Genomic DNA, 25379 nt, shown 5'->3' on the forward strand with positions numbered 1-25379 from the left:
TCAAACTCTGGACTCCAATAGGCAGAAACATGGTTTTCTTCATGTTACAGAGAAACAAGACAATGATGCTAAAGGAGTCTGAAAGGAGAGCAGAGCCATTTCATTTTTTAAAGACACTGATTTTGACAGAATTCCCACGGACTGAATAAGCTCCCTCTGTGAGGATGACGGGCGCAGTACGAGCAGCCAGCCAAGATTCAAGAGACCTGTACTGCCACGCTCCACCCTTCCCACACGGAAAACGATTTCTGTAGCTGAGCCCCGGGAAGGATTCAGGAGCGGAGTAATGGCTTTTAAAGCAAAAGGGTTAAGAGCACAGGTTCTGTAGACAGACTGCCAGGGTTCAAATCCCAACTCTGCTAATTAGCAATTGCCAGGTCCTGGTCGTGTGATCTATCTTCCCATGTCCGTCTGGGGATAATAGCACTTCCTACCTTATTGGGTTGTCATGAGTTAACATATGGAAAGTAGTTAGTGAGGCCCCAAATCAACTATGACCTCTGGTTCCCTGGTGCCCGGCCTGGGAGGTGAGGGGCAGGAGGCAAAGCCTACTCACCACGGCCTGTCCCCTCCTGCTTCGCCAAAGAGTCGTCAGGGTTGGGGTCTGCCTGCCTCTGCACTACTGGCTTTGGCTCCTCAGGCTCATCGTCCTCAGGGGTGACCAGCTTCATCAGGCTCTGGTTGCACACGTTGGCTACCTCCTTGATGCCTGGGTCCACTGATGTAAGGAGCATCCCCATCTGGGGCCTTCCCTAAGCCGAGTGCACTGGCATTGGTCAGGGCTTGGTCCTCTTCAGAGGTATGTTAGTGGGCAGACAGCAGTCTGAACAGAGTGCATGTCTTCCTGCCACATTGGTATCCCCTCAAGATGCTCCTGTGACTTGTAGGGCCCCTTCCTGGTGGATGTCCCACCAACAGGATTTTCCCACCCTAGCTGGGCAGTGTGAGCTCAGGGGTTGGAAGCGTGGGCCCAAGAGAGCTGCTCCAGATCTGTAAGTAAGCAGGGACAGCTTCGGTGCTGTCTTGGCACTCCCAGTCTGTGTTCAGCAACACCTCCTGTTCCCTTGATCCCAGGGACTATTTGGAGGTGCCCCATCCCAAGGGAGACCCACCCATTCCAGGGTCCTGCAACTTTACAGCGCCCTGTGGGGCTGCTCTCGTTTCCTTTCTCCAGAGCAAAGGATACTTTTCTTGCGGTCATCATAGGCCAGGCAGGGCAAGACGGCGGTCAGGATCCCAGAGGAGTAAGGCAGCATCGCCCGGCCAGCCAGCTGGATGAACTCCCTCATCCAGCACATGGCTGTCAGCTGGATCAGGTCGTCTGGCAGAGGGAGGGGCGGGTTCCAGGACAGTCAGTACGAGCAGCGAAATGCTCCCTCCCACTGACCATGCCCACAGATGGGACTGGGAGGTCCCGAGGGCTTATGCTGCTGCTGGCCTCACCAGTACTCTCTCACCCTTGCTTTCTGCCTACCCTGGGTACATACAGTTTCATGTTGGAATGGAGCAACAACCTGTAGCAGACCGTAAGAGCAGCCACGATTCTCTACCCCTCTCTGCGTCCGTGCCCACCACAATGGGGTTGCCCAGTGTCTCTCATCAAGGGGTGAATCCATTTCTTCACTCTGGGCTGGCCTTGCCACTTTGGCCAACAGAAGGTGGTAATGTGATGATGTGCCTGATTTAAGCCTAAGCTTCAAAAGGCCTTGCTCACTTCTATATGAGTGTGCTGGGCTGGCCTGCTGGAAGGACACATGGACCCAGGTGACAGCCAGCCAACTACCAGACACGAGTGAGGCCACCCTAGACCATGGAGCTGCAGCTAACCCTCCAGTTGACTGTAGGTGCATGGCCAAGACCAGCCACACCTCGCCCAGGTGAGCAGAATCACCCAGCGGACCGCAGACTCGTGACCAATAGTAAGTCTGCTGTGTCAAGCAGTTCCATTTTGCAGTGGTTTGATCCACAACAGAAGCTAACGGAAACACAATCCTAACCCCAAGCATTTCAATTCACGGTGCTAAGGCCGGGCTTCCCACCAAGAGGGCCTCCAGATTTTGCACCCCTCCAGAGTCTGGCCAAGGAAAGGGCCTCCATGCTGACAGAGAACCCGAATCTCTCTCACAAGGACCCGGCGCTCCACTGCTCCGGATTGTGTTGCGCTGGTTCCCACTCCTACCGGGACTGTTTCCCAGACGGTGAGAGAGAAAGGAGCTCCTGAGGGGGTGGCGGTGCCTGGGCCTTCACACACTCACCTGTGGTCTGGCAGTGGATCACCAGGATGTTGGCCATCTCAGCAAACTTAACACTGGAGGGGTTCTTCTTAATTTCTTTCAAGAATTCTCCAAGGACCACTTCACACCTGCCAATGAGAGAAGGAGAAGGGACGTAGCATATGGCAGCCAGGGCCCATTTCTGCTCTGGGTTGGCCACCCAGATGGAACGACACTTTGAACTTGTCATAGGCAGGGGGCTGAGCTCTTAGCTCCTCATGGTGGGAAGCACATAAACCAGGGAGAAAAGCAGGAACTTCTTGTTCTGCTGCCACCTGCCTGTTGGTGTGGGATATATGTGCGCATTGAGGGGCCCCGGACGGTGGCAGCTGCCTGCCTCCTTCCTCCACTCACATTTTCCGAATCTCTTTGCCGTTGTCACCCAGGATCTGGAAGAGTCCATCCAGGATCTCTGGCAAATAATCCAGCAGGTTAATGTCTGGCACGGACTCCAGAACCAGGATCTGACCCAGGGGAAGAAACCAGGAGGGAATGTTACACCAACCCGGAGCCATCGCCTCCTCCTCCCCAACCCGCTGGGCCTGGGCAGTGAGAAGGGCCCTGCTGAGGCAGCATTTTCTGGCACTGCAGGTGACCCCCTGCACATGCGGGCAGAGAGGTGCTAGCAGCTATGGCTTTGGTTAAAAGTGCAGGGGAATAGTAATGTAACCACCAGGAAATTCAGATGCCATGGGGGAGCAGGGAGTACATGGGAAGGGACAGACAAGCTGGAAGAGGTGTGACTGCCAGAAGTAGCCTATTGGCTTTAAAGGGAAATTGGAGTTTCTCAGAAAAAGGAAAGAATTGTATCCTCACCAGGGACAAGCTGAATAAACGTGTGTTCAGATTATTTGGTGTCACTGGCTATGAGATTAATAATGAGGCTCCTCTGCAGCCACAGAACCTGGCCAGGTGTCCAGAGAGCAGATGAGACCAAGCCAGAGGCTCGTCACGGCTGGAGAAAGTGCGTGGGGCCGGCCCTTACCCAGGAGATGATGAACTGCCGGGCGTACTGGTTGTTGGAGTAAATCCTCTCCCGCAGCAAGGGGATGAAGCCCACCAGGTCAAACTTGTTGCTCTCCGTCACGATGTCCTGTGGATCAAAGGCGCGTGAGCTGCTGAGTGAGCTAGAGGCAGGGGCTGCCTGACCTGGCCCAAGTCCTGCCCAGGGCTGGCTCCAGGGGTCAGGCAGCCACAGAGGAAAATGGGTGACAGAACGGTTCTGTATTTTGCTTGCGCCGGTGACATAAGTCCATACACTCATCAAGCCCAGCCAAGGTAAGGATAAACATCAATGAACTGTACATCAAAGAGTGACTTTTACTGCATGTAAATGAACAAATTTAAACAAATTAGGAAGAGTGTCCCAGTGACAGAATTTATAAGTTGTACAGACAGATGTGAGAAATAGATTCTAGAAAGAAAAGTGGGAATCGAGTACAAATACCTTTAAAAGGCGGTCTAGCAGCTCAGATCCGCTTTTCACATTGGGGTCTGGGTCAGCAGCCAACTACGAGACACAGAGGAGAGAGATGGCAGAGGTCATGACATCTATGGAAAACCCATGGCCAAGGCCCTGGCGCAGCTCGGAACACTGAACGGGTTCCTCTTTTGGTGAATAAATCGAAGGAAGGTAGGGGAAGTGGGATGGGCAAAATGGGACCTGGCTAAGGACTGAGATTGGGTGGACATCCCGTTCTGTCAGGGACTTCTGGGACCTGCTGGAAGTCCCATCACCTGCTGCCCCAGGGTCAGGAGGTTGCTTCCTGTTGGCCTTTCTTAGGGTTTTGGATCTTAACTTGCTGGGTCCTCTCTCCACTCTTGGAGGAGGGGACCAAGGCAGCCGTGAGGCTGATACTCCAGCAGTGACTATGGCATCAGCCGGCAGCAGAGCTTGGTGCCTGGAAGGGAGCTCCACGAACTGAGAGTGGAGCTGAGGAGGGCCTTAGGGACTCCAAAGCCTTCCTACATAGCCCTTCCCCCAGCCCTTACAGGCTAGTGCTCTCCTCACAGGGGAAACAGACTCTGCATACGGATGCACCATCTTCACCTTCTATAGGGAAGCGTAGGCTTTCCAAACTATCAGTTTCCCCCTCCAATCTGCGGTGGACTGGTACTTTCATAAAATGCAGGAAGGGTAAATTAATAGGGAAATGGGAAAATATGTAAATACAAGCCCATTAAAAACATCACTAGATGGAACAGACAAGTGTCCCTGGCAACTCTGTGTTTATCTGCTCGGCCTGCATCTGGGAAAAGGGGCCCAAGCACTCAAGTCCTGGAAGGTCCAGTTAGGTGGGTGGAGCGAGCTCCGCCCAGCCAGAGTGAGGAGCGGTCACCTTACTCAGCCCGTCAAAGAGCACGTTGAAGTGGGGCAGCACAGCGCCCCGGGCCACCTTGACGATGTTGTAGAGGGCCTCGCAGGCATAGTAGCGCAGCCTGCTGTCTGCGTCATTGAAGCAGGTCAGCACCGGCTCGATCAACTCCTTCAGGTAGAGCCCTGAGTCCTGGAGTGGGGAGGAGGAGAAACAGATCAAAAAAGGCCAGCCCCTAGCCCCTGCCCGCCCCCAGCCCCCGGTGCCACCTGACATCCCAGGTCTTTGTGTGGGGCTAGGCTTAAAGGCTCTTTGCAGGTTGGCCTCCCAGGATAGGGGCCAGGCCAGGGAATAAGGCTGAAAGACCTTGCTGCTTTAGGTATGGAGAGAATGGCAATAAAACACAGGTCTGCAAAGCCCTGTAGGGTCTCGGGTCAGAGTCAAGGCCATGGCTGGTGTGTCTGTCCCTCCAGGAGAAAGGCCCACCTTGCCCAGTGCGATGGAGCAGGCAGCCAGGCCGATGAGGCCCCCTTTCCGACTGTGGGGGTGCTGAGACAAGGCAAACTCCTGAGACAGGGTCTGGATCACATGCTTGATTTGCACGGTGTTGTTCTGGGCCACGAACTCCCGGACCAGCCTGAAGAGAGAGGGAGATGGGCTGCAGGACCAGTGCAATCAGCCTATCCCGGCTGCTGCTCCAGGGCCTGGGCTGGCAGGAGGGGGAGAGATGACAGGTTTAGAGAGAGGAGTTGGGAGCAGGCACGTCAGGGTAGGCCTTTCCCAGGGCTGCTGCTGACTGGGAGGCGCTGGCTGGGTCACGGCTGTTCCCTATTCTGGGTCTCAGTTTCCCTTCGTGTACAACAGAATGAGGAACAGTGGAGCTATCTCACTTCTGGGAATCTGACAGAATGCAAGTGAACATCTTGTTGGGGAACAAAAACTACAATGTATTATCAGTTGATCAACCATCTTTATACAACACTTGCTCAACCCTCCTTTCAGGCACACCAGAGGGCCAGAGGTTTCTGGGTCTGAGTCATTATTTCCAGGGATGGTGCTGAACCAGGTCCCCATCCAATGGGCAAGATCCACACACAAACAAGCACGAAATTGTAGCAATGTGGCTACAGAAGCCACATTGATGCTACAGAAGCAAGACAAATGCCATGGGCTAACTTTCTTGGGCTGACTGGCAGGTGCCATCCGAGTCAGATCTTAAGAAGATCAATAGGCGTTTTTCGGGTAAAGGGATAGGAAGGCATGGCGTCATATCTCAGGGACCGGGAAGCAAAGGCAAGGAGCTCTGAACATGCATGCTTAGGGAAGGACAAGGAGTCTGGTGTGTGAAAGGAGTGACCGGAGACAGTTAAAGGAAACGACAAGCCAGTGCCAGTTTGCCAGCAATGGGGTGACTCACTCAGATCTGTGCTGAAATGCAGTGCTTCTGGGGGCAGCCTGGGAAGGCTGGGCTGACAGAAGGAAACTGAAAATCCCACAGGAGAGCCCCACAGCCATCAGGGTCAGGAAGGAGAGGCTGCAGTATGGCTGAGGCATGGGAAAGAACAGGGAGGGGCTGTTTTACCTTCTACAGAAAAGCATGAGAAGCCCATGTAACACAGGAGAGGAAGTATAGCTATGGCTCTGAGGTGTCGGCCTGGTGAGGGACGCTAATAGGGAGGAGGGAGGTCTGAGCTCATGGCGCCTGTGGTCACCTAGGGGATGCTCCCAAGGCAGCCCTGCCCTGAGTGGAGGAGGGTAGAGAAGGCTCAGGTCCATCGGGGACCAGTCTCTGTTTTCAGAACCCAGTGGACACAAAGGCCGAGACACTCTGTCCTTCAGAAAGAGTATTTTTAAAAAATATATATATTTTATTGATTTTTTTTACAGAGAGGAAGAGAGAGGGATAGAGAGTTAGAAACATCGATGAGAGAGAAACATCGATCAGCTGCCTCCTGCACGCCCCCTACTGGGGATGTGCCCGCAACCAAGGTACATGCCCTTGACCGGAATCGAGCCTGGGACCCTTCAGTCTGCAGGCCGACGCTCTATCCACCGAGCCAAACCGGATAGGGCAGAAAGAGTATTAAGAAGCCCGAGATGGATGGGGAGGGACCAGTGTAGCAGATGAAGGTGGGATGAGGGAGGTTTAGGGATTAGGGACTTTTCAAAGCAGCTGCCTAGACTCTCTGTCTGATCACTTTGTGCCCATCATGGCAGGTACGCTTGCCTGTTGCATAAATGGCAAGTTTGCTTGAAGAATTTTAAAGAACATCAAGTCCGAAAGCTATCAATTAATCTATGTGGTTCCTGCTCAGTGTCAGGAACCTGCTAGTAATTAGGGCTGTCCACATATAAATGTGCCATCCTATGAGGCAGTGACCATGCCTGCAAAAACGCTGTTCAATGAGGGGTTGGGCAGGGTTTGATAAAGATTTAATGCAGCAAGCTGTATGGGGCACCTATTCTGTGCCAGGCACTGTGCGAACAGGTGAACAAACTGGCTGGTTCCTGAGCCGGTGGATGTGAAAGCAGGGCCGGGCATATCAGGAAGGGGCTGTGCAATGGCCTGTGAGGTGCCTCTTCCTTTGATCTTTTGAGAATGAGATTCCACCAAGCCCATCCAGGTACAGACAGTCCTCGGATTACTTCGGACTCGACGTATGTCACGTCGTTTCAAGGTTAGGTCGCCATCTCCCATTTATTTATAAAAAAAGTTCAGTCATTTCGACGTATGTACATGTGTGCTTTATGTTTTTTATTATTTATTTACCACAAGTAAAGGTCAGGAATTGTTATCTTTCTTTTAAATTTTTTTTTACTGTTTCACTTCATTACTGCTGTGTATGTGCTCCATGTGAGTGACGTAGGTGCTTATGTAGGTGGGTTCCGACTTACAGAGAAAATTGTGTTACGTTGTGCCGTAGGAATGGATCTCTAACGTAACCCAAGGACCTACTGTACTGAGGTTTTGGATAAATCAAGGGCCTCCGGGTGTAAACTCAATGTCAGTTTCATAGGTTCCCCTGCCCCTCCCAAAGCAGTATAAGGCCCAGCAAGGGTGGTTCTATATAAACCAGTCTGGCTTTCCAAACAGGACAAACCAGCCAGGTGAGGCCGACATCTCTAGGCCTCTTCTGTGCCTCGATAAGATACAGTCCCTTGAGAAAAGCCCTGAAGATGCATCAGCAAATAGCTGGAGCATTGGTGGTTCAGTGGTAGAATTCTCGCCTGCCACGCGGGAGGCCCGGGTTCGATTCCCGGCCAATGCAGTGCTGTTCTTTTTGTCTTTCCCTAGCAGGTTTCCTCCTCACACAGAGATCCCTCTGGAGGAGCCAGTCTCCTCAACCTTGCCGGGCCTGCAGCAGCCCCAGGGCTGTAAATCTAACCACACTTCCCTGCTCAGCCAGTGCGTGAACAGCATTAGGGTTCTCCAGAGAGGCACTGCTGGCTGTGGGACAGAGGCCTTCATACCCTTCACCGGTGAGGGAACTCCTGCTGCGCCCCCTCAAACTTGGCCAGTTTCCAGCAGGAAACTGTGGTGAAATCCGAGAACCTTAAAACAGCTCAACAAACGTGAACACGGAATGGGAGGACCCACCCATTAGAGACATCAGAGGGGAGAAAGTCACCCAACGTTGCAATGTGCTTTTTGCTACTGAGGACTTGAGCTCTAGTTTCTGTCCTGAGGTCTGAAGGCACATCTCTCTTTCTCTCTCCCTTTCTCTCTCTCTCAACTCTGCCTCCACATAAGCTTCCTGTTCTTCCAGCTGTGCTGATGTGGCAGATTTAGAGCCTGGCCTTATGTTTTGAGTCAGTATATATCCAGTCAGGACTGGAATTAAAGGGAGGTGCTCACACAGCTGCTGACAGCTGGAGCATTGGTGGTTCAGTGGTAGAATTCTCGCCTGCCACGCGGGAGGCCCGGGTTCGATTCCCGGCCAATGCAGGAGCAAACTTTTTAAATCATAGGAGGTTGAATTTGAGATCTCACACTGCCTAAGGAATTTGTGAATATCTAGAACCTGTGTTTCCTTGTTCTTGAGGAATCCAGGGGGGAATCATCAAGGCCCCTGAGACAGCTGGCCTCCTCTCCTGCCCTGACAGCCTGCTGGGAACTCTGCCTGCCAACAGCACACCCAAGGAGCCTGGGCCATGTTTCTGCTCCACACAGGTCAGAGCAGCAGCAGGGGTGGGAGCGAGGATGTGGTTTCAGCAGGGGATTCAAACACCCAGCCCTGGCAGCAGCACAGGCCATGCTGGAAACACCTCCTCCCTGTCTCCTTGTTTCAGGTCACAAATGGTCCCTGAGTGACTGGAAAGGGCACTCGTCCCTGTTCTAGAGTCAGGCTCTGGGATACCTTCCTGCCCTCGAGGGGCTCAGGTGGAGTGTGGGGAGAGAACACAAGAGTTCACAAGAAGTTTCATGCAAAGCAGAGAAAGAAAACACCATTGGTGAGGAGAGTGCAAGGTGAGGAGGGAACAGGCAGGAAAGAGAATGACTAGCATCTCTGGAGGGAAGGGAATTAGGTGTGGCTTCGTGAGGGCTAGCATTTGAGAGGGGTTCTGAGGGATGAGTAGGTGTTCATTCCGGAGCTGTTCAGGACCAAGCAGCCCAGACAGAGGAACAGCATGAACAAAGGCTCAGAGGACGGGAGAGGCATCTGGTTTGGCAGAGTAAAGGACACAGGTGGAGGAGAGGTGGGGACAGGGCTGGGGACGCTGCTTGGCCAAGGAACTGGAATTGAAGTCTGGTGGCAGTAAGGAGCCCCGGAAGGTAAGAGTAATCTGCAATGGTGAGTGGTACGGATTTGAATGGTGTTTAGGGAGCTTTGAGGACCACAAAGTCTTACAGGACTGAATGGCGAGTATGAGGAACAGGGCTGTAATGTCGGGGTGATAGCCTGTAAGAACAATGGGGTCTCTGGGAGGAGATGGGGAAGGGGGACCTTTGTGCTTACCACTCCCCCAACTGTACAGGCCCAGCAGCACCTTTCTCATTTGCTCTACACCAGCTGGAAGGCCTCGTCCACCCTGAATCCAGGGCTTAACTCAGGACACCCCAGGCCACTACCGAAATCCTGAGGTCCCAGAACCCCAAGTCTCTAATGTCTGCACCTTGAACTTAGGGACAGAAAAGTCTCATGTCCAGGAAGACAAGACAAACACCGGCAATGGTTCCCTCTGGAGGGGAAACCGTGAGAACACGTTCTCACCAATACCATCCGCTCAGAGAGCTCTGGGTCACCCTCTGGGCCACAGCAGGAAAGGCTTTGCCATGAATCAAGCCCACACTCCTTACCTGGCACTCAGGGCGACGCAAACAGGGCCAGGCTTCCCTCTCTAGTCTCAATGCCCAGATGCCCAGCGTAACTTTCCACTCCAGCCAGACCCGCCTTCTCTCTGGGCCCAGCTCATTCTACTCCTTACACGCTTCCCTTCTGCCCCACATCCTATCCAGCCTTCAGAGCCCAGCTCAAATCCACCCCCCCTGCTTTTCCTGACCATCCCAGGAAGAGCTCACTCCTTGGAACACTGAAGGACTCAGGACCCCTCATTCTGGGCCCAATGAGGCACTGGTGAAGTCACCGATTCCTTCTCCTGCGTACATTTCTGTCTCCACAGCTCCCTGAGAAAGTCCCTGAGGACAGACCAGCACTGGGATTCCTGCATCTCTGAACACAGTGAGTAAAGAATCAGTAAGCACCCACCGGGGATGGATCTGTGACAGCCAGCAGGCTGCAGATCGGTACAACTTGCAGGGCAAACACAGGCAAAGCTCTGCTGCCGCGCTGGTGACACTGGAGGCGGGATCTGCTAAGCTAATTCTAACCTGTTGGGTTAATCAGTATAGTTTTCAGATGGTCCTAAGCCCTTAGTGTTATAATTCAAGTTATCTTTTCTTAAAAATATATATTTTTCTTGATTTCAGAGAGGAAGGAAGAGGGAGAGAGAGAAACATCAATGAGGAGAATCACTGATTGGCTGCCTCCTGCACACCCCCTACTGGGATCGAGCCTGCGAACTGGGCATGTGCCCCTGACCGGGACCCTTCAGTCTGCTGGCTCTATCCACTGAGCCAAACCAGGTAGGGCATAATTCAAGTTATCTTTACTGGGACCCCAAAATGCACACTGAGAATGGCCCTGAAAGGCATCTGCCAGGGGTGAAGGGTGCTCTAAGCCTTCTCCAGGGGCTCCAAAGCTGCCCGTCAGCAGGACCTGGCCTCTGCTTCCTGGGCACATGGAGAGGGAAGAGCGCAACTACAAAGGGCGGCAGAACAAGGGCCAGCCTAGTCTCTCTTCAAAAGACCACACCTCTTTCATCTCCCGGTGGCGAGCCACAGGTGGGGGATCTGAAGCAGAACTAGTTTTGAAGTTAATACTTGGCTCAGAGACTCTCACGCTCACAAATGCCTGGGACCTTCATTGACGTAAAGGTCACAGGTGTCACTGTTTCATCTGTCAGAGAGAGACTGCTTCCTCTCATGTTGAGAACGCTGGCTGACGAAGTGCCCATGGAGGTGGTAGAGTGCCTCCATTCTCCACTGGCCAGAGGTGTCCCAGGACGGTAGAAGCCACCTTTCCCCAAGCCTGTGACATGCCCCAACCCCGCAGTGCAAAGTGCCACACCACCCACCTGCTCCCAGAGAGGAGGAGGAGCTACAGGCAGGGTAAGACATTCAGAATCATCATCAGCTAAAGGAGAGCCTGGGGCCACCATCTCAGCAACACAACCACAGTCCCTCACTGGACCCCTGAAACCCTGCCTCAGGGAAAGCAAGTCCTTTTCCTAAGGTCATGGAGGATCAGAACCCTCGATGCACCTACAAAGCCCATGCCCTTTCAGCTGTAGCCCAGCTCCTCTCTCCCATCTCCTAAACCAGTGGTCGGCAAACTCATTAGTCAACAGAGCCAAATATCAACAGTACAACGACTGAAATTTCTTTTGAGATCCGAAAACCGACTTCTGCGTATGGGCCACGAAGTTTCAATTGCACTATACGTGCGCGCCTGCATGTGGTATTTTGTGGAAGAGCCACGCTCAAGGGGCCAAAGAGCCGCATGTGGCTCGCGAGCCGCAGTTTGCCAACCACTGTCCTAAACCAGTTCAGCTGCACGGTGGCCCTGAGTGAGACGCAGCTTTCCCCACATTTCGCCACACTGGTCAGGGAGTACAGATGAGGTCTTTTGACATGAAGCCCTAGCGCTGGGTTTCTACTGTGAAGGTAGGAAATAGGTATTCATTTGCTGAGCACTTATTATATACAAGTAATGTGCTAGATGCTTCACATGCATTACCTAATTTAAACCTTCAAACAATCACTGAATTAGGTGGTACTCTAATACCCACTTTACAGATGGGGAAACTGAGGCTCAGAGACATTCAGAAACACTTGGGATTACACAACTTAAAGATGGTAGGTGCAGGCATGAAACCTAGGTTAATCTTACCCACTCTGCTATACTATCCCCCTCCTCACATATCAGAGCTCCCATCTGCTGGATGCCTACTGGGTGCCAGGCACTTTATGTTGATTATTTCATTTCACCCCAATCCCTTTTTATTGGGTGATGTCCAAATGTCCCAGCCAGTATGTGGCAGAGGTTTTTGCCTCTGCATTCATGTTCCTATGCCTTCAGAGGAGACATCCTTGGTCAAAAGGTGGGGCTAATAATTTCCATGATTTTGCCTGTTTTGGGAGAATTAAAGAAGATAGTGCATGTAATGAGCTGTGTATTGCACATCCTATCTAATAAAAGAGTAATATGCAAATTGACCATCACTCCAACACACAAGATGGCTGCCCCCATATGGTCAAAGATGGCCGCCCCCATGTGGACACAAGATAGCTGCCACAAGATGGCCAGCAGGGGGAGGGCAGCTACAGGTGACCAGGTTGGCAGAGGAGGGCGACCAGGCCTGCAGGGGAGGACAGCTGGGGGGGGACCAGGCCTGCAAGGGAGGGCAGTTGAGGGGGACCAGGCCTGCAGGGGAGGACAGTTGGGGGGGGACCAGGCCTGCAAGGGAGGGCAGTTGTGGATGATCAGGCCAGCAGGAGAGGGCAGTTGGGGGGGGACCAGGCCTGCAGGGGAGGGAAGTTGGGGGAACCAGGCCTGCAGGGGAGGGCAGTTGGGGGCAACCAGGCCTGCAGGGGAGGGCAGTTGAGAGGGACCAGGCCTGCAGGGGAGGGCAGTTGGGGGGAACCAGGCCTGCAGGGGAGGGCAGTTAGGGGCGACCAGACAGGCAAGGAGGGCAGTTAGGGGTTACCGGGCCAGCAGGAGAGGGCAGTTGGGGGCGACCAGTCTGGCAGAGGAGGTCAGTTAGGGGCCATCGAGCCAGCAGGGGAGCAGTCAGGTGTCGATCAGGATGGCAGGGGAGTGGTTAGGGACAATCAGGCAGGTAGGCAGGTGAGCGGTTGGGAGCCAGCAGTCCTGGATTGTGAGAGGGATGTCCGACTGCCCGTTTAGGCCCGATCCTGAAACCAGCCCTCCGACAATCCCTCGAGGGGTCCCAGATTGGAGAGGGTGCAGGCTGGGCTGAGGGACACCCCCCCCCATGCACGAATTTTGTGCACCGGGCCTCTAGTCCTATATAATAATCCTATATAATAAAAGGGTAATATGCAAATAGACCAAATGGCAGAACAACTGAACAACCAATCAAAGCATAATATGCTAATGATATGCTAAGGCTGCTCAACTGCTTGCTATGATGTGCACTGACCACCAGTGGGCAGATGCTCTGACCTGTAGGTTAGCTTGCTGCTGGGGTCTGGCTGATTGGGACTGAGTGAGATGGGCCGGACATGCCCTGGAGCCCTCCCGTGATTTTCCCCCTACCTGATGGTGCACTGGTGGGGTCCCTCAGCCTGGCCTGTGCCCTCTCACAATCCGGGACCTCTCGGGGGATTGTCAGAGAGCTGGTTTCAGCCTGATCCTGCAGGCCACTCCCCTTGGGAGGACGCCAGATGCAGGGCTCATGGCTGGTGAGCACTGCTGCAGTAGCACGAGACTCTCCCAATCGGGACTGATTGGGCGCGAGCCCATGGCAGTCACAGTGGGGCCGGGATGAGTGGGGATGGCAAGTAGGAGCTGAAGGCGGCATTGGACTGCGGGTTTTGGCCCGATCCCTGCAGGCCACCCAGAAGGACCCTACCCATGCACAAATTCGTGCACCAGGCCTCTAGTCTATATATATCATATATATAAAAGCCTAAGCAACCGAACAACCAGTCAACCGGTCACTATGATGCACACTGACCACCAGGGGACAGACGCTCAACGCACAGGGTCAAGGTCCCTCCTGTCTAGATCGGGCCTGTGGGGATCAGGCTCCCACCTGTCTGGATCTGGCCTGCGGGGATTAGGCTCCCACCTGTCTGGATTCGGCCTGTGGGGATTGGGCTCCCCCCTGTCTGGATCGAGCCGGAGGAAATCGGGCCGAAACTGGCTATCTGACATCCCCTGAGGGGTCCTGGATTGTGAGAGGGCGTAGGCCAGGCTAAGGGACCCCACCAGTGCACAAATCCATGCACCGGGCCTCTAGCTGTTCATATAACAGTATTAGTGCAAAATAAGAATTAAAGAAACAAACTGTGATTGTATACACACCACACAAGATCAGGCTCATTCACTCAAAGTTGACTGAGAACCTGTTATGCTCCTGGTTCCAAAAATAATAGAAAAAGATAAATCCAGAGTTGTGTTTATTCCTGTGTTATAAAACTTACAGCATGGATTTGGGGCTGCTGCCTTTTCCCCCCCTGGCAGGTCCAATTATCCATCCCAGTTCTCTATGTAACATGCTGTACTCAGATGGAATATCCAGGCAGCAATTTCCCAAAGAGAATCTAGGTAAATATCTCCTCCATCTACTGATCATTTAAGTAATTTGGCTTCCATTTGCTCACTAGTCTCCAATAATTGAATGGGAAAAGCAGAACACCTGCCTCTGAGGAAGGGCCAAAGGCCTTCTGGAAAGGCCTATGAGTTAACTGACAACATATACTAGGCATTTATTGGATATAATCAGTGGGGAAACTATAAAGGAGAGCCAAGGCAGAGACAGCAGGAGACATGTTGGATTTCACGTGACAATTGGGGCCACTTAATGAGTGCTTCCCTCACACTGTAACAAAATACTACAGGCATTCTTATTTTTTAAAACTAAGATATAATTGACACACCATAAATCCACTCTTTTAACATGCACAATTCAGTGGTTCTTAGTATGTTCATAAAGTTGTGCAACCATTACCACAATTTTAGAACATTTTTATCATCCTAAAAATAAACCCTGTACCCATTACAAGTCACTCCTCATTTTCCCTTAACCCTCTCCACCAACCACTCATCTACTCTGTCTATGGATTGAGTATTGCTAAATGAAAGAAGCGGTCACAAAAAGCCATGTATTGTATGGTTTACCATACAATACATGGCTTTTTGTGACCGCTTCTTTCATTTAGCATAATGTTTTCAAGGTGCATTTATTTAAGAGGAGGAATCTGAGGAACAGGGAGGTTAAACCAGAGTTCACCAACTCAAATGCTTGCAGGGGCCAGGCAGGAGGTACAAGTGAAAAGGCCAAGGGATGTAAGACAGGGTGTGGTGAATTTGCCCACACAGGAAGCAAACTGGGAAGCCCATGCCCTGGCTGGGAAGGGGAGGCCCTTCGGTTCCCAGATCTACTATGTGGGAATGTGGGCCCCTCAGAGCCACAAAGGAGAAATTTCTCAATTTACTTTAAAGAAAAATTGATTTCAGAGAGTAAGGGAGAGGGAGAGAGAGATAGAAACATCAATGATGAGAGAGAATCATGGCTGCCTTCTGCATGGCCCCCATCGGGGATGGAGCCTGCAACCCAGGCATATGCCCTGAATGGGAATCAAACTGTGACCTCTTGGTTGATAGGTCTATGTTCAACCACTGGACAACACTAGCTGGGTGAAACTTCTCAATTTAAAATACCCTGCGATCCAGGCCAAATCAAACAGGCTTGCTGAGAATCCCACTGCGAATACAGAGCTGAGTTGGGTGGAGTTCTGACCCACACTCCAAAAATTGCCTTAAGCCACTTGGTAATAAGTATGTCTCCCCACAGAGGGGGTAGGCTCCAAAGAGCCAGGTCAAACTCAACAGTTCAACCTTTATCTGATCACAGAGTGTCAGGGATCCCTGTTCCCCACTCTCACCACCAGCAGGCAAGAACCCATGATTCAGAAGCTCTATTCCCACAAGCCGACTCCTGGGCTTCAGTGTTCTCAAAGGGCATGGCCTGGGCATCTCCATCTGTGGGCTTTTGGAACTCAATGTTCAGGAACACTAGAGACTTGGCATTCCTGGTTACCAAGAAGGGCATCATCTCCCCCAGCCTGCAGTGAGAGGGCCCAGCCACCACCCTGTGCGACACAGTACCCCAGGCGGAGCAAGAAGCACCCTCAACAGAGCAAGCATCACCCCATTCATCTGAGTGCCTGCTGGTATTTCTCCCCACACTCAGCTCTCCTGGAGAGCACAGCCTGGGTCTGACCAACTTTTTGTCAGGACTGATCAGACTATATTCCCTGAAATTGAAAGCCCACAAAATTTGAAACAGCCACTCTAAAATCTTAGCCGAAGTGCCGTATCCTTTAGCAAACTGTGGAGCATGTTAGAGCAAGCCTTGGGGGTAAAAGCTCTCCAGGACTGTGCACAACAAGTTCACACATTTAGCCATCTGATCCTGGTCACAGAACACAGCCTGGTCTTGAGATTCTAGAGTCCAGGGGTCCTTCAGTTGAGCCAAGCACCCATCTCTGCATTTTTAGTGTCTGAGAGGTCTGCCATCACCCTCTCTTATTCAGAATTTCAATCCCTCATTGAAATATCATATGCAGTATTGGCTCTGTCACCTGAGCAGATGGACTTTGGAAAACTGAAAGTGGCAGTTAAAACAACCATGGAGATGTTCAAGTATGAAAACATTTTTTTAAAACACTCACCCAAAGATATGACTTTTAAAAATCGATTTTAGAGTGAGAGGAAAGGGGGAGGAGGAGAGAGATAGGGAGAGAGAGAAAAACAAACAAACATCAATGTGAGAGAGAAACATGGATCAGTGGCCTCCCGTACTCACCCTGACCTGAGAGTAAACCCGAAACCTTTGGTATGGGATGATGCTCCAACCAACTGAACCCATCCAGCCAGGGCTCAAGTGTGAAAATTTTAATATGAAATATATGTCCCCTTTTTGAACAATATCATCAGGCCCCATTCCCTGATAAATATTCATTAGTGAACCAAGCTATAATTGAAAGAACCAGAAGTGCTTTCTCTGACCTATTATAATACTAGTGACCCGGTGCATGAAATTCGTGCACATTAAACGGGGATTAATTAGAGGAAATAATTTAATATTGCTATTTGCCCTTTCTCTATAATACAAGTGTCAGAGATGAAAGAAAATTAGTAAAATGTATATGAAAACCTTCCTCCTGTCAGAGTCTGGGGCTCACCACGGGACCCAGAGTCAAGTCCCCACCCATCCACATGCACCTCAAAATCACTTGAGACCCAGACCCAGCCGCCCCCCTCCCTGCATTGGGCTAGATCCAGACCAGGCCAGTCCCACCCTTGTCAAGCCTTGCTGGGCAGGGGGCATAGCCTCAGGTCCCCTAGCCCGGCGCCAGGATGGGGGGCGTGGCCTGAGGTCCCCCAGCCCAGACTGGACAGGGGGCGTGCCTTGAGGTCCTCCATTAAGCCCTGCCAGGTGGGGGACACAGCCTGAGATCCCCTGTCAAGCCCCGCCAGGTGGGGGGCATGGCCTGAGGTCCCCTGTCAAGCCCCGCTGGGCAGGGGCATGGCCTGAGTTCCCCGATCCAGCACTGGGGGTGCACCTTGAGGTCCCCTGTCAAGCCCTGCTGGGTGGGGGGGGGGCGCGGCCTGAAGTCCCCTGTCAAGCCCCACCTGGTGGGGGGCACGGCTTGAGGTCCCTTGGCCTGGCACTGGGGCGAGGGGGGGGAGCAGCCTGAGGTCCCCTAGCCCAGCACCAGGACGGGAAGTGCACCTTGAGGTCCCCTGTCAAGCCCTGCCGGGTGGGGGGCACAGCCTGAGATCCCCTGTCAAGCCCTGCCAGGTGGGGGACGTGGCCTGAGGTCACCTGTCAAGTCGCACTGGGGTGGGGGAGGGCGTAGCCTCAGGTCCCTGCTGATTGCTCGTTAAGGCTCCTTATGGGAATTTGGCCTCAGCTGTGGGTGCAGCCATCTTTGTGATGGAGTGATGATCAATTAGCATATTCCCTCTTTATTAGATAGGATAACAAAATCATTAGAAACTGACAAAATGTCTTTTGGCCACTGCAGAAAAGAATCCAAAGTAGTTCTCCACATCCCAGCCTTGCCTGTGGCCTGGCCTGGAGCACCTGGGAGGACTTCTCCATGTCCCTGCTGCAGGGCACCATCCCCTGCAAGGCTGACTATAGCCTGAAAGTGCACTTCCAACCCTCCAAACCCAACCCATCTTCAGACTTGGTTGTCAAAATGTGTACACATTGGGATCTCTGACACACACACTACCAACACATCCTCCATCTAATCCCCATTCAGCCCCCAACCCACAGTATCTTGCTCTGCACACACTGTAAGCTCCCTAAAGGCAGTCTTGTTTGTAGCTGATGTTCCAGTGCTAAGAACAGAGCAGTCAATCAATGCAGAGTAAATGAATGAATGAATGAATGAATGATGATACTATCCCTAGGTGAGCATTAGGTTCCTGATTTCACACCCCAAACTCAGTCACCCCTCAGATTCCTATCTTAGGAAATGTCACCCTCCACCCAGTTGCTCCCAGATACCTAAGAATCATCCATGATTCCCCCCTTTTCCTGATGGCTTCCCTTTCAACTTACTCCTCCAACAAGTCTTGTCAACTCCGTGTTCCAGTGTGTCTTCTGTGCATCCACTTCTCTGTCTACACTGCCGCTACCACCCTCGTCCAGGCCACCTGCAGTGTCTCTCACCTGGCCTTCAGTACAGGCTTCCTAACTGGTTTCCCTCTTCACATTCCAACAAGTGTCCAGAGCAGCGGTCGCCAACCTTTCGGATCTCACAGACCACCAGTGGTCCGTGGACCAATGGTTGCCGATCGCTGGTCCAGAAAGGTCATGAAAATGTCAGTCATTCTCCTTCCTAACACACTCTGCTGGCTTCCACTTGCAGTGAGAATAAAGCCCGGGGTTCTCACCTGCCTCCAGGCGCTGCCTGCCTCTGTATCTACATCTCACCCCACCCCAGCTCTCACCCACTGGCTCCCGTCACATGGTCTCTCAGCTTTTTTCTGATGTCCTTAGGCTCTGTGGGGAGCTGGCTTCCCTTTTTGGGGAAAACTACTCATTGTGGTTGGGAAAACTTTTGAGACAGATGAACCTGGGTTTTTAAAGTAGGTTCTAGTTGTGAAACCTTCAAGATTACTTGACCTCAAGGAGTCTGTTTCCAAATTTGTGAAATGGGATAACACTTTCTAGCTCATAGGACAGTCATGCAAAATAAATGAGATGAGGGGTATACAATGGTCAAACAAAAGGAAGCTTCTCTCTCTTTCTCCCCACAAATCAGGCAAACAGCCCTTTACATGTGATGACTTTATTTTTTATTTATTTTAAAAATATATATTTTTTATTGATTTTGGACAGGAAGGGAGAGGAAGAGAGAGACAGAAACATCAATGATGAAAGAGAATCATTGATTGGCTGCCTCCTGCATGCCCCGTACTAGGGGGTCGAGCCCGCAACCCAGGCATGTACCCTTGACTGGAATTGAACCTGGGACCCTTCAGTCCACAGGCCGACGCTCTCCAGGGGGTCCTCAAACTTTTTAAACAGGGGGTCAGTTCACTGTCCCTAAGACCGTTGGAGGGCCGGACTATAGTTAAAAAAAAAAACTATGAACAAATTCGTATGTGCACTGTGGGCCCAGGACGAGTCCGCTGCTAAGCAGGACAGGCAGCGGCACCCGGTGGGCCAGATAAATGTCCTCGGCGGGCTGCATGTGGCCCGCGGGCGGTAGTTTGAGGACGCCTGCATCCACTGAGCCAAACCAACTAGGGCTACACGTGATCACTTTAAAAAAAAATCACTGTTATGGAATGAATTTTATGGCCCCCTCCAATTCATATGTTGAAGTCCTAAATCCCACTGTGACTGTACAGTGGTCCCCTTATCCACGATTTCACATCCCACAGTTTCAGTAACCGTGGTCAACTGTGGTCTGAAAATACTAAATGGAAAATCCCAGAAATAATCCACCCATAAGTTTTAAATTGTTTGCCGTTCTGAGTAGTGTGAAATCCTGTGCTGTCCCGCCTGAGATGTGAATCATCCCTTTGTCCAATGTATACAAGCGATATGTTCAGTACAATAAGAAATTTTGAGAGAGACCAAATTCACATAACCTTATACAGGATATTATAATTGTTCTATTTTATTACTAGTTATTGTTAATTTCTTACTGTGCCTCATTTATAAATTAAACTTTATCACACATATGTATGTACAGGAAAAAACTTAGTATATATAGAGTTCGGTACAACCTGCGGTTCTAGGCATCCACTGGAGATCTTGGAACGTATTCCACGTGGGTAAGGGGGGGCTACTATAGTCTAAGGAACTTACCAAACAGGACACTCCTCATCCCAAATATGACTGAAGAAGGCTAGAAACTGACTGCAGGGTCTTCTAGGCCAATGCTTCTCTAACTTTCATATGCACATGAATCACCCAGGGATCTTGTGAAAATGCATTTTCTGATTCACAGGTCTGGGGGAAGGCTGGAGAATCTCTAACAAGCTCTGAGGTGAGCCCAATACTGCCGGTCTGTGGGCTACGCTTTTGACTAGCAAAGCCCTTAGACTGCAATGTTATTTCCCCACTGAAAAATGTATGGCCATCCATTCATTTAGACGCCAACTGTCAAATACCACCAGATGCTGTGCTAAGTGCTGAGGATAAATACAACAGGGTTTCTGCTCTTAAGGAGTTCCTAGTCCAGTTAAGGCCATTGGGGGTTTCTCCAAATTCCACAAAACAAGGGCAATGTCAAATACAAATTGAACCCAATTAAAAACAAAACCCTTACAGGACGGCTTGCAGAATGAAAGCACTTATACAAGTTGTGCTGCAGGCAACAATAGTGCTGAGAGAAATGCCTCTATTTAAGGGCTCAACAGATGATTCAAGTACGATAAAACCAGACATTCCTGAGAAGCAGCGTGAGTGATGGACAAAACCAAATGTCAATGCATCTTCAAAGCCAATAAAACCCATGGACATGGAGGCACGTCTATACATCACCTCTGCTCTCTTACTCAGTATAGCAATACTCAACATTGAGAGTTGCCAGCATTAGTGACAGTCAGGGTATAATCAAGAAGCAGTCAAGAAATTAGTCCTTGATGAGAGAAGAAGCTAGGTGGTTCTGGACATATTGAATGTTAGAGCTGAATGGGAGGGTCCTCTTAGCAAAGTGCAAGCTCTTTAGTTGAAGAGGAAACTAAAATGCAAAGCAGTTAAAGGTGTGGTTCTCAATCTGGGCAATTTTGCACCCCCAGGAGACATTTGGCAAGGCCTGAAGACACCTTTGGTTGTCACCACTGATGGAGTGCTATTGGTATCTAGTGGGTAGAGACCAGGGATGCTGCTAAAATTCCCATGATACACAGGGCAGCCCACCACTACCAAGAAAGATCTGTTTCAAAATGTCAATAGCACTGAGGTTAAGAAACTGTGAGTTAAGGAATTTGCCCAAGGTCAAAGAATGAATGTCATGCCCTGGCCAGGTGATTCAGTTGGTTGGAGCATTGTCTCCTATGGCAAAGGTTGCTGGTTCGGTTCCAGGTCAGGGCATATACCTAGGTTTTGGATTTGATCCCCAGTTGGAGGGCATGTGGGAGGCAGTTGATCGATGTTTCACTCTCATATTGACCATTCTTTCTCACATTGATGTTTCTCTCTCTCTCTCTCAAATTAATAAAAAACATATCCTTGAGTGAGGATAAAAAAGAATAAGTGTCACATTATGGACTAGATTAGAGCTGTCCAACAGCATTCTACAGTGATGAAAATGTTTTAAAATATGCACCATCCATTATGGTAGCCAAATAGCATGTGGCTACTGAGCATTTGAAATATGGGCAGTGTGACTGAGGAACCGGATTACATTTTTTTATTTTACCTTCAATAATTTAAATGTAAATAGTCACACATGGCCAGTGGCTACCCTACTGGACAGGGCAGAAATACAATCCACATTCCGTAACTCCCAGACTGGTGTTCTTGCAGTTTCACAGCCTGCTTCTTTCCACTCTTCTGAAATCCCCCACTCAACCACCTGACTTTATCACAAAGATCTGACTGGAAGAAAACAAAATTGTAAAACAGTAGAAGAAAAATCGTAATAAAACATTGCCAGTTAAAGATTTTGTTTTGTACACTGGGAAATAAAGCATACTGTCCTATCATGGTTACACACACATATAATAAGACTGCAGAAGCAAGAAAGATCAAAATTATTCCTACTTCCACTTGCAAGGAAGGGTGACATGACAGAGATAAAATAAACGGCCCTTTGAAACTTGAGATCTTGAGGTTTCGAACCTCATTTCTCCACTTGGTCACCTAACTGTCCCTTTCACTTCTCAGAATGAGTAAGAAATAAGGCAGGTCAACTTGTTAGCAAATTCTCATGCTTCCCACCTCCCTCCCATCACACTGAGGACGCATGTGGCAGGCACTGTGCTAAGCACTAAGCATACGTCATGTCACTTCATTCTCATTGCAGCCTTAAGCACTACACATACATTATGTCACTTCATCCCCACGGCAGCCTTTTGGGCACCAGGAGGTTAAATAACTTGGCCCAAGTCACACAGCCAGTCAGAAGCAAAGCTGGGACTCCCAATCTCCTGCTCTTTAACACAGCGCTGAAGGCTAGACCTGGGGCGGCAACACTGGCAGAAAGACGTGAGCTGTCCCCTCAGGGATCTGGGCGCCCGCGTAGCCAGGGCGGGTCCCGCCTCCGCTCCCGCGCCCAACCCTGGATGTCCGCAGCACTCACTTCTCGATCTCCAGCGCTGCCACCTTCCGCTTTTCGTAGAGCTTGTCATTGAGGGCGCGCACGATGTTGGGCGTGAGCGGCGCGAAGTCCTTCTCGGGGTTCATGGTGTCAACTCGAGGTGACCCCCGGAGCCCCGCGACTCCTCAGCCCGCGACTGCCCGGGCTGCGCCGGGGACCAGGGGAGTCTGCGGCTCCGCGCTGCCTCCGGCGCTGGCTCATGGGCCACGCCGCCCCGGCCCGCCTGCCTCGCTCCGCCGCGCGCACCGATTCGGAACCTGAGCCTGGACCCCGCCCCCGTACACCTGTCCCCAGAGACTCACACGACCAGCTCCAGTCCGGCACCTGCCGCGCTCAAGGGGCAGCGGCCATGTTACACCGATCACGTGACTCCGCAGCCGCTTCCGCCTTCCGCCTCAAAGACCCGCCCCTCCCCAGCCACGCCCCCCACGCATGCCCATCGTGGGTTGGCCACGCCCCCGAGGCCCCGCCTTCTCCTCTCACACTCCCGCCTTCCATCCCCCCCTCCCTCCCATTGCCTGACTCAGGTTTGAGACTTGATGGGTGCGGTGGGTATCCTTTGCTCTTAACTTCCCGCAGGTGGTAGGCTTGGGGCATAGTGGGCTTCTGCAGACGCTTGTGAGAAAGAAGGGGCTCTGGGAGCATGACTTAGCATAATTTATTCAATACTCACTGAATCCACCAGTTCATTCACTACTTAGTCATTGATTTCGCATATGCCAATGTTTCCCAAATTGGAGTGACACCATCATGATTTTTGCCATATTCTAGCCACTTATTTTAAAAATATTTTTCTCAAATCACTCACTTAAAATCTTAAATTCCTATTTTATCCTTGCTTATGACCTAAAATCATGCGTTTGAATAGCTGTATATTTTTCTAAAACATTAAAATAAATTCTCAATAAAAAACAGAACTACTGGTCTACCACCTAAAATCTCAGGTACCAACAGTGGCTGTCACCCCACCATTTGGGAATGGAAATGTGTTTACCATGCTCTGATACCTGAAAGGGCTAGATTCCAGACAGCAGAAGCCCCAAATCTGGGTGTAGGTCCTCAGATGGAGCCACTATAAAGCAGCCCCTCCAAGTGCAATGTCACACTAAATGGTGGAGCATAAATTGAAGCTATGTGGTAAGTTTTTAAAAAGCACTTTCTGGATGTCGTGTGGCTAAAGATGCAGTAATAGTGAGATGCACCAGTGTTTCTTATTGTAACCTTCCTTCTACAGTGGACAGGGACTTAGGACAAGAGCCCAATGAGTATTAAATATGAACATAACACACGGTGGTACTTTTTTCTGAGTGAAAGGTACGCTTCTAAAACTTAGAACAATCTTGGAAATAGAGTATTATCCTCAATCCATACATTAGAATTTATGGAACACAAGGGGCTATGGTAGGCAGAATTCTAAGATGGCTCTCAAGATTCCCACCCCTTTGGGTACATGCCCTGTATAATCCCTTCCCCTTGAGTGTGGCCAAGACTTGTAAATATGATGGGCTGTCACTATAGCAATTATTTTGTTATATAGCAGAAGGGATTTTGCAGATGTAATTAAGGTCCCTAATCAGTTGGCTTTGATTAAAAGGGGGATTATCCTGGGTGAGTCTGACCTAATCAGGTGAGGTCCTAAAAGAAGTTAGAAGAGATTTCAAATGAGAGAGATTCTCTTTGTGGTCTTGAAGAATAAACAGTAACAAAAGTGAACTGTCTATGATGGGTCATGTGGTGAGGAACTTAGGGTGGTCTCTAGTTGCTAAGAGTGGTTCCCTGTTGTCAGTTGCCAAGAAGAGGAGAACTTTAGTCATATGGCTGCAAAGAAATACATTTTGTCAACATATTGAGGGAGCTTGGAAGTGGGTCTTTCCCTAGTTGAACCTCCAGATGAGGATGCCGCTGGCTAGCATCGTGATTTTAGCCTGGGGGACCCTGAGCCAAGCATCCAGTTCAGTCCATTCCTGACCCATGGAACCTGAGATAAGAAATTGTGTTGCCTTAAGCTGCTAGGTTTGTGGCAATCTGTTATGCAGCTATATAAAACAAATACAGGAACTAATCCAAACTCAGTAAGTCATGAAAAAATGCTGTCTAGAAAAATCTGTGAAAAATGTGTTTTTCTTTACTAGTGGGATTTTCACAGCTTTTAAAACCTTTGCCAACAAAATCCAGTGAATGAAGATTCACCTCCAGAGAAAATGTATCACTTAATGGTTTCCATCTCCTACCTTGATACCAAGCAACACTGATAAGGACATTTCCAAATGTCTTGCAAGGTTGATGTCTTTAGGATTCTGATGATGGTTGATACAAATCAATGAAAAAAAAAATCAAATCAGTGGGAATGGTTTGGATTTATTTCTCCAGTGCATATTCATTTCCACTGGACCCATATCTATATATATAAAAGCCTAAGCAACCCTTACGAACGGTCGACTGAACGACTGGTTGCTATGACACACACTGACCACCAGGAGGCAGACGCTCGATGCAGGAGCTGCCCCCTGGTAGTTAGTGCGCTCCCACAGCCAACCTCCCGCAGTCCCTCCCCCCGGACTGGGCGAGATGGCCCCAGTCAGCTCTGATCACCTGCCAGGCCAAGGGACCCCACCTGTGAATGAATTTGTGCACTGGGCCTCTAGTCTAATATAATATCTCATCTGTTTCTTTTGCTGCTTGGTT

The 25379-nt window shown here is 50.6% G+C and overlaps 1 protein-coding gene across 3 annotated transcripts in view; it reads right to left on the bottom strand.

Annotated features, from left to right (window-relative positions):
- The window catches only part of VAC14 (VAC14 component of PIKFYVE complex), a 98218-nt gene extending 75145 nt beyond the window's left edge, over positions 1 to 23073 (bottom strand). Inside the window, exons 1-9 of one of the 3 annotated variants that reach the window (XM_080643563.1) lie at positions 22677 to 23073; positions 5075 to 5225; positions 4613 to 4780; positions 3721 to 3783; positions 3259 to 3366; positions 2628 to 2737; positions 2256 to 2362; positions 1187 to 1321; positions 557 to 709 (exon numbers count right to left, since the gene is read on the bottom strand). In XM_080643563.1, coding sequence (XP_080499689.1) covers positions 557 to 709; positions 1187 to 1321; positions 2256 to 2362; positions 2628 to 2737; positions 3259 to 3366; positions 3721 to 3783; positions 4613 to 4780; positions 5075 to 5225; positions 22677 to 22780 — 1099 coding nt within the window. In that variant the 5' untranslated portion in view covers positions 22781 to 23073. Of the gene's footprint in view, positions 1 to 556; positions 710 to 1186; positions 1322 to 2255; positions 2363 to 2627; positions 2738 to 3258; positions 3367 to 3720; positions 3784 to 4612; positions 4781 to 5074; positions 5226 to 6005; positions 6128 to 22676 lie in introns of those variants that run through there. The other 2 variants (XM_080643564.1, XM_080643565.1) reach the window with 2 other exon arrangements.
- Between the last annotated feature and the right edge of the window lie 2306 nt (positions 23074 to 25379).

The sequence above is a fragment of the Plecotus auritus genome (assembly GCF_963455305.1).
Source record: "Plecotus auritus genome assembly, chromosome: 10".
Lineage (NCBI taxonomy): Eukaryota > Metazoa > Chordata > Mammalia > Chiroptera > Vespertilionidae > Plecotus > Plecotus auritus.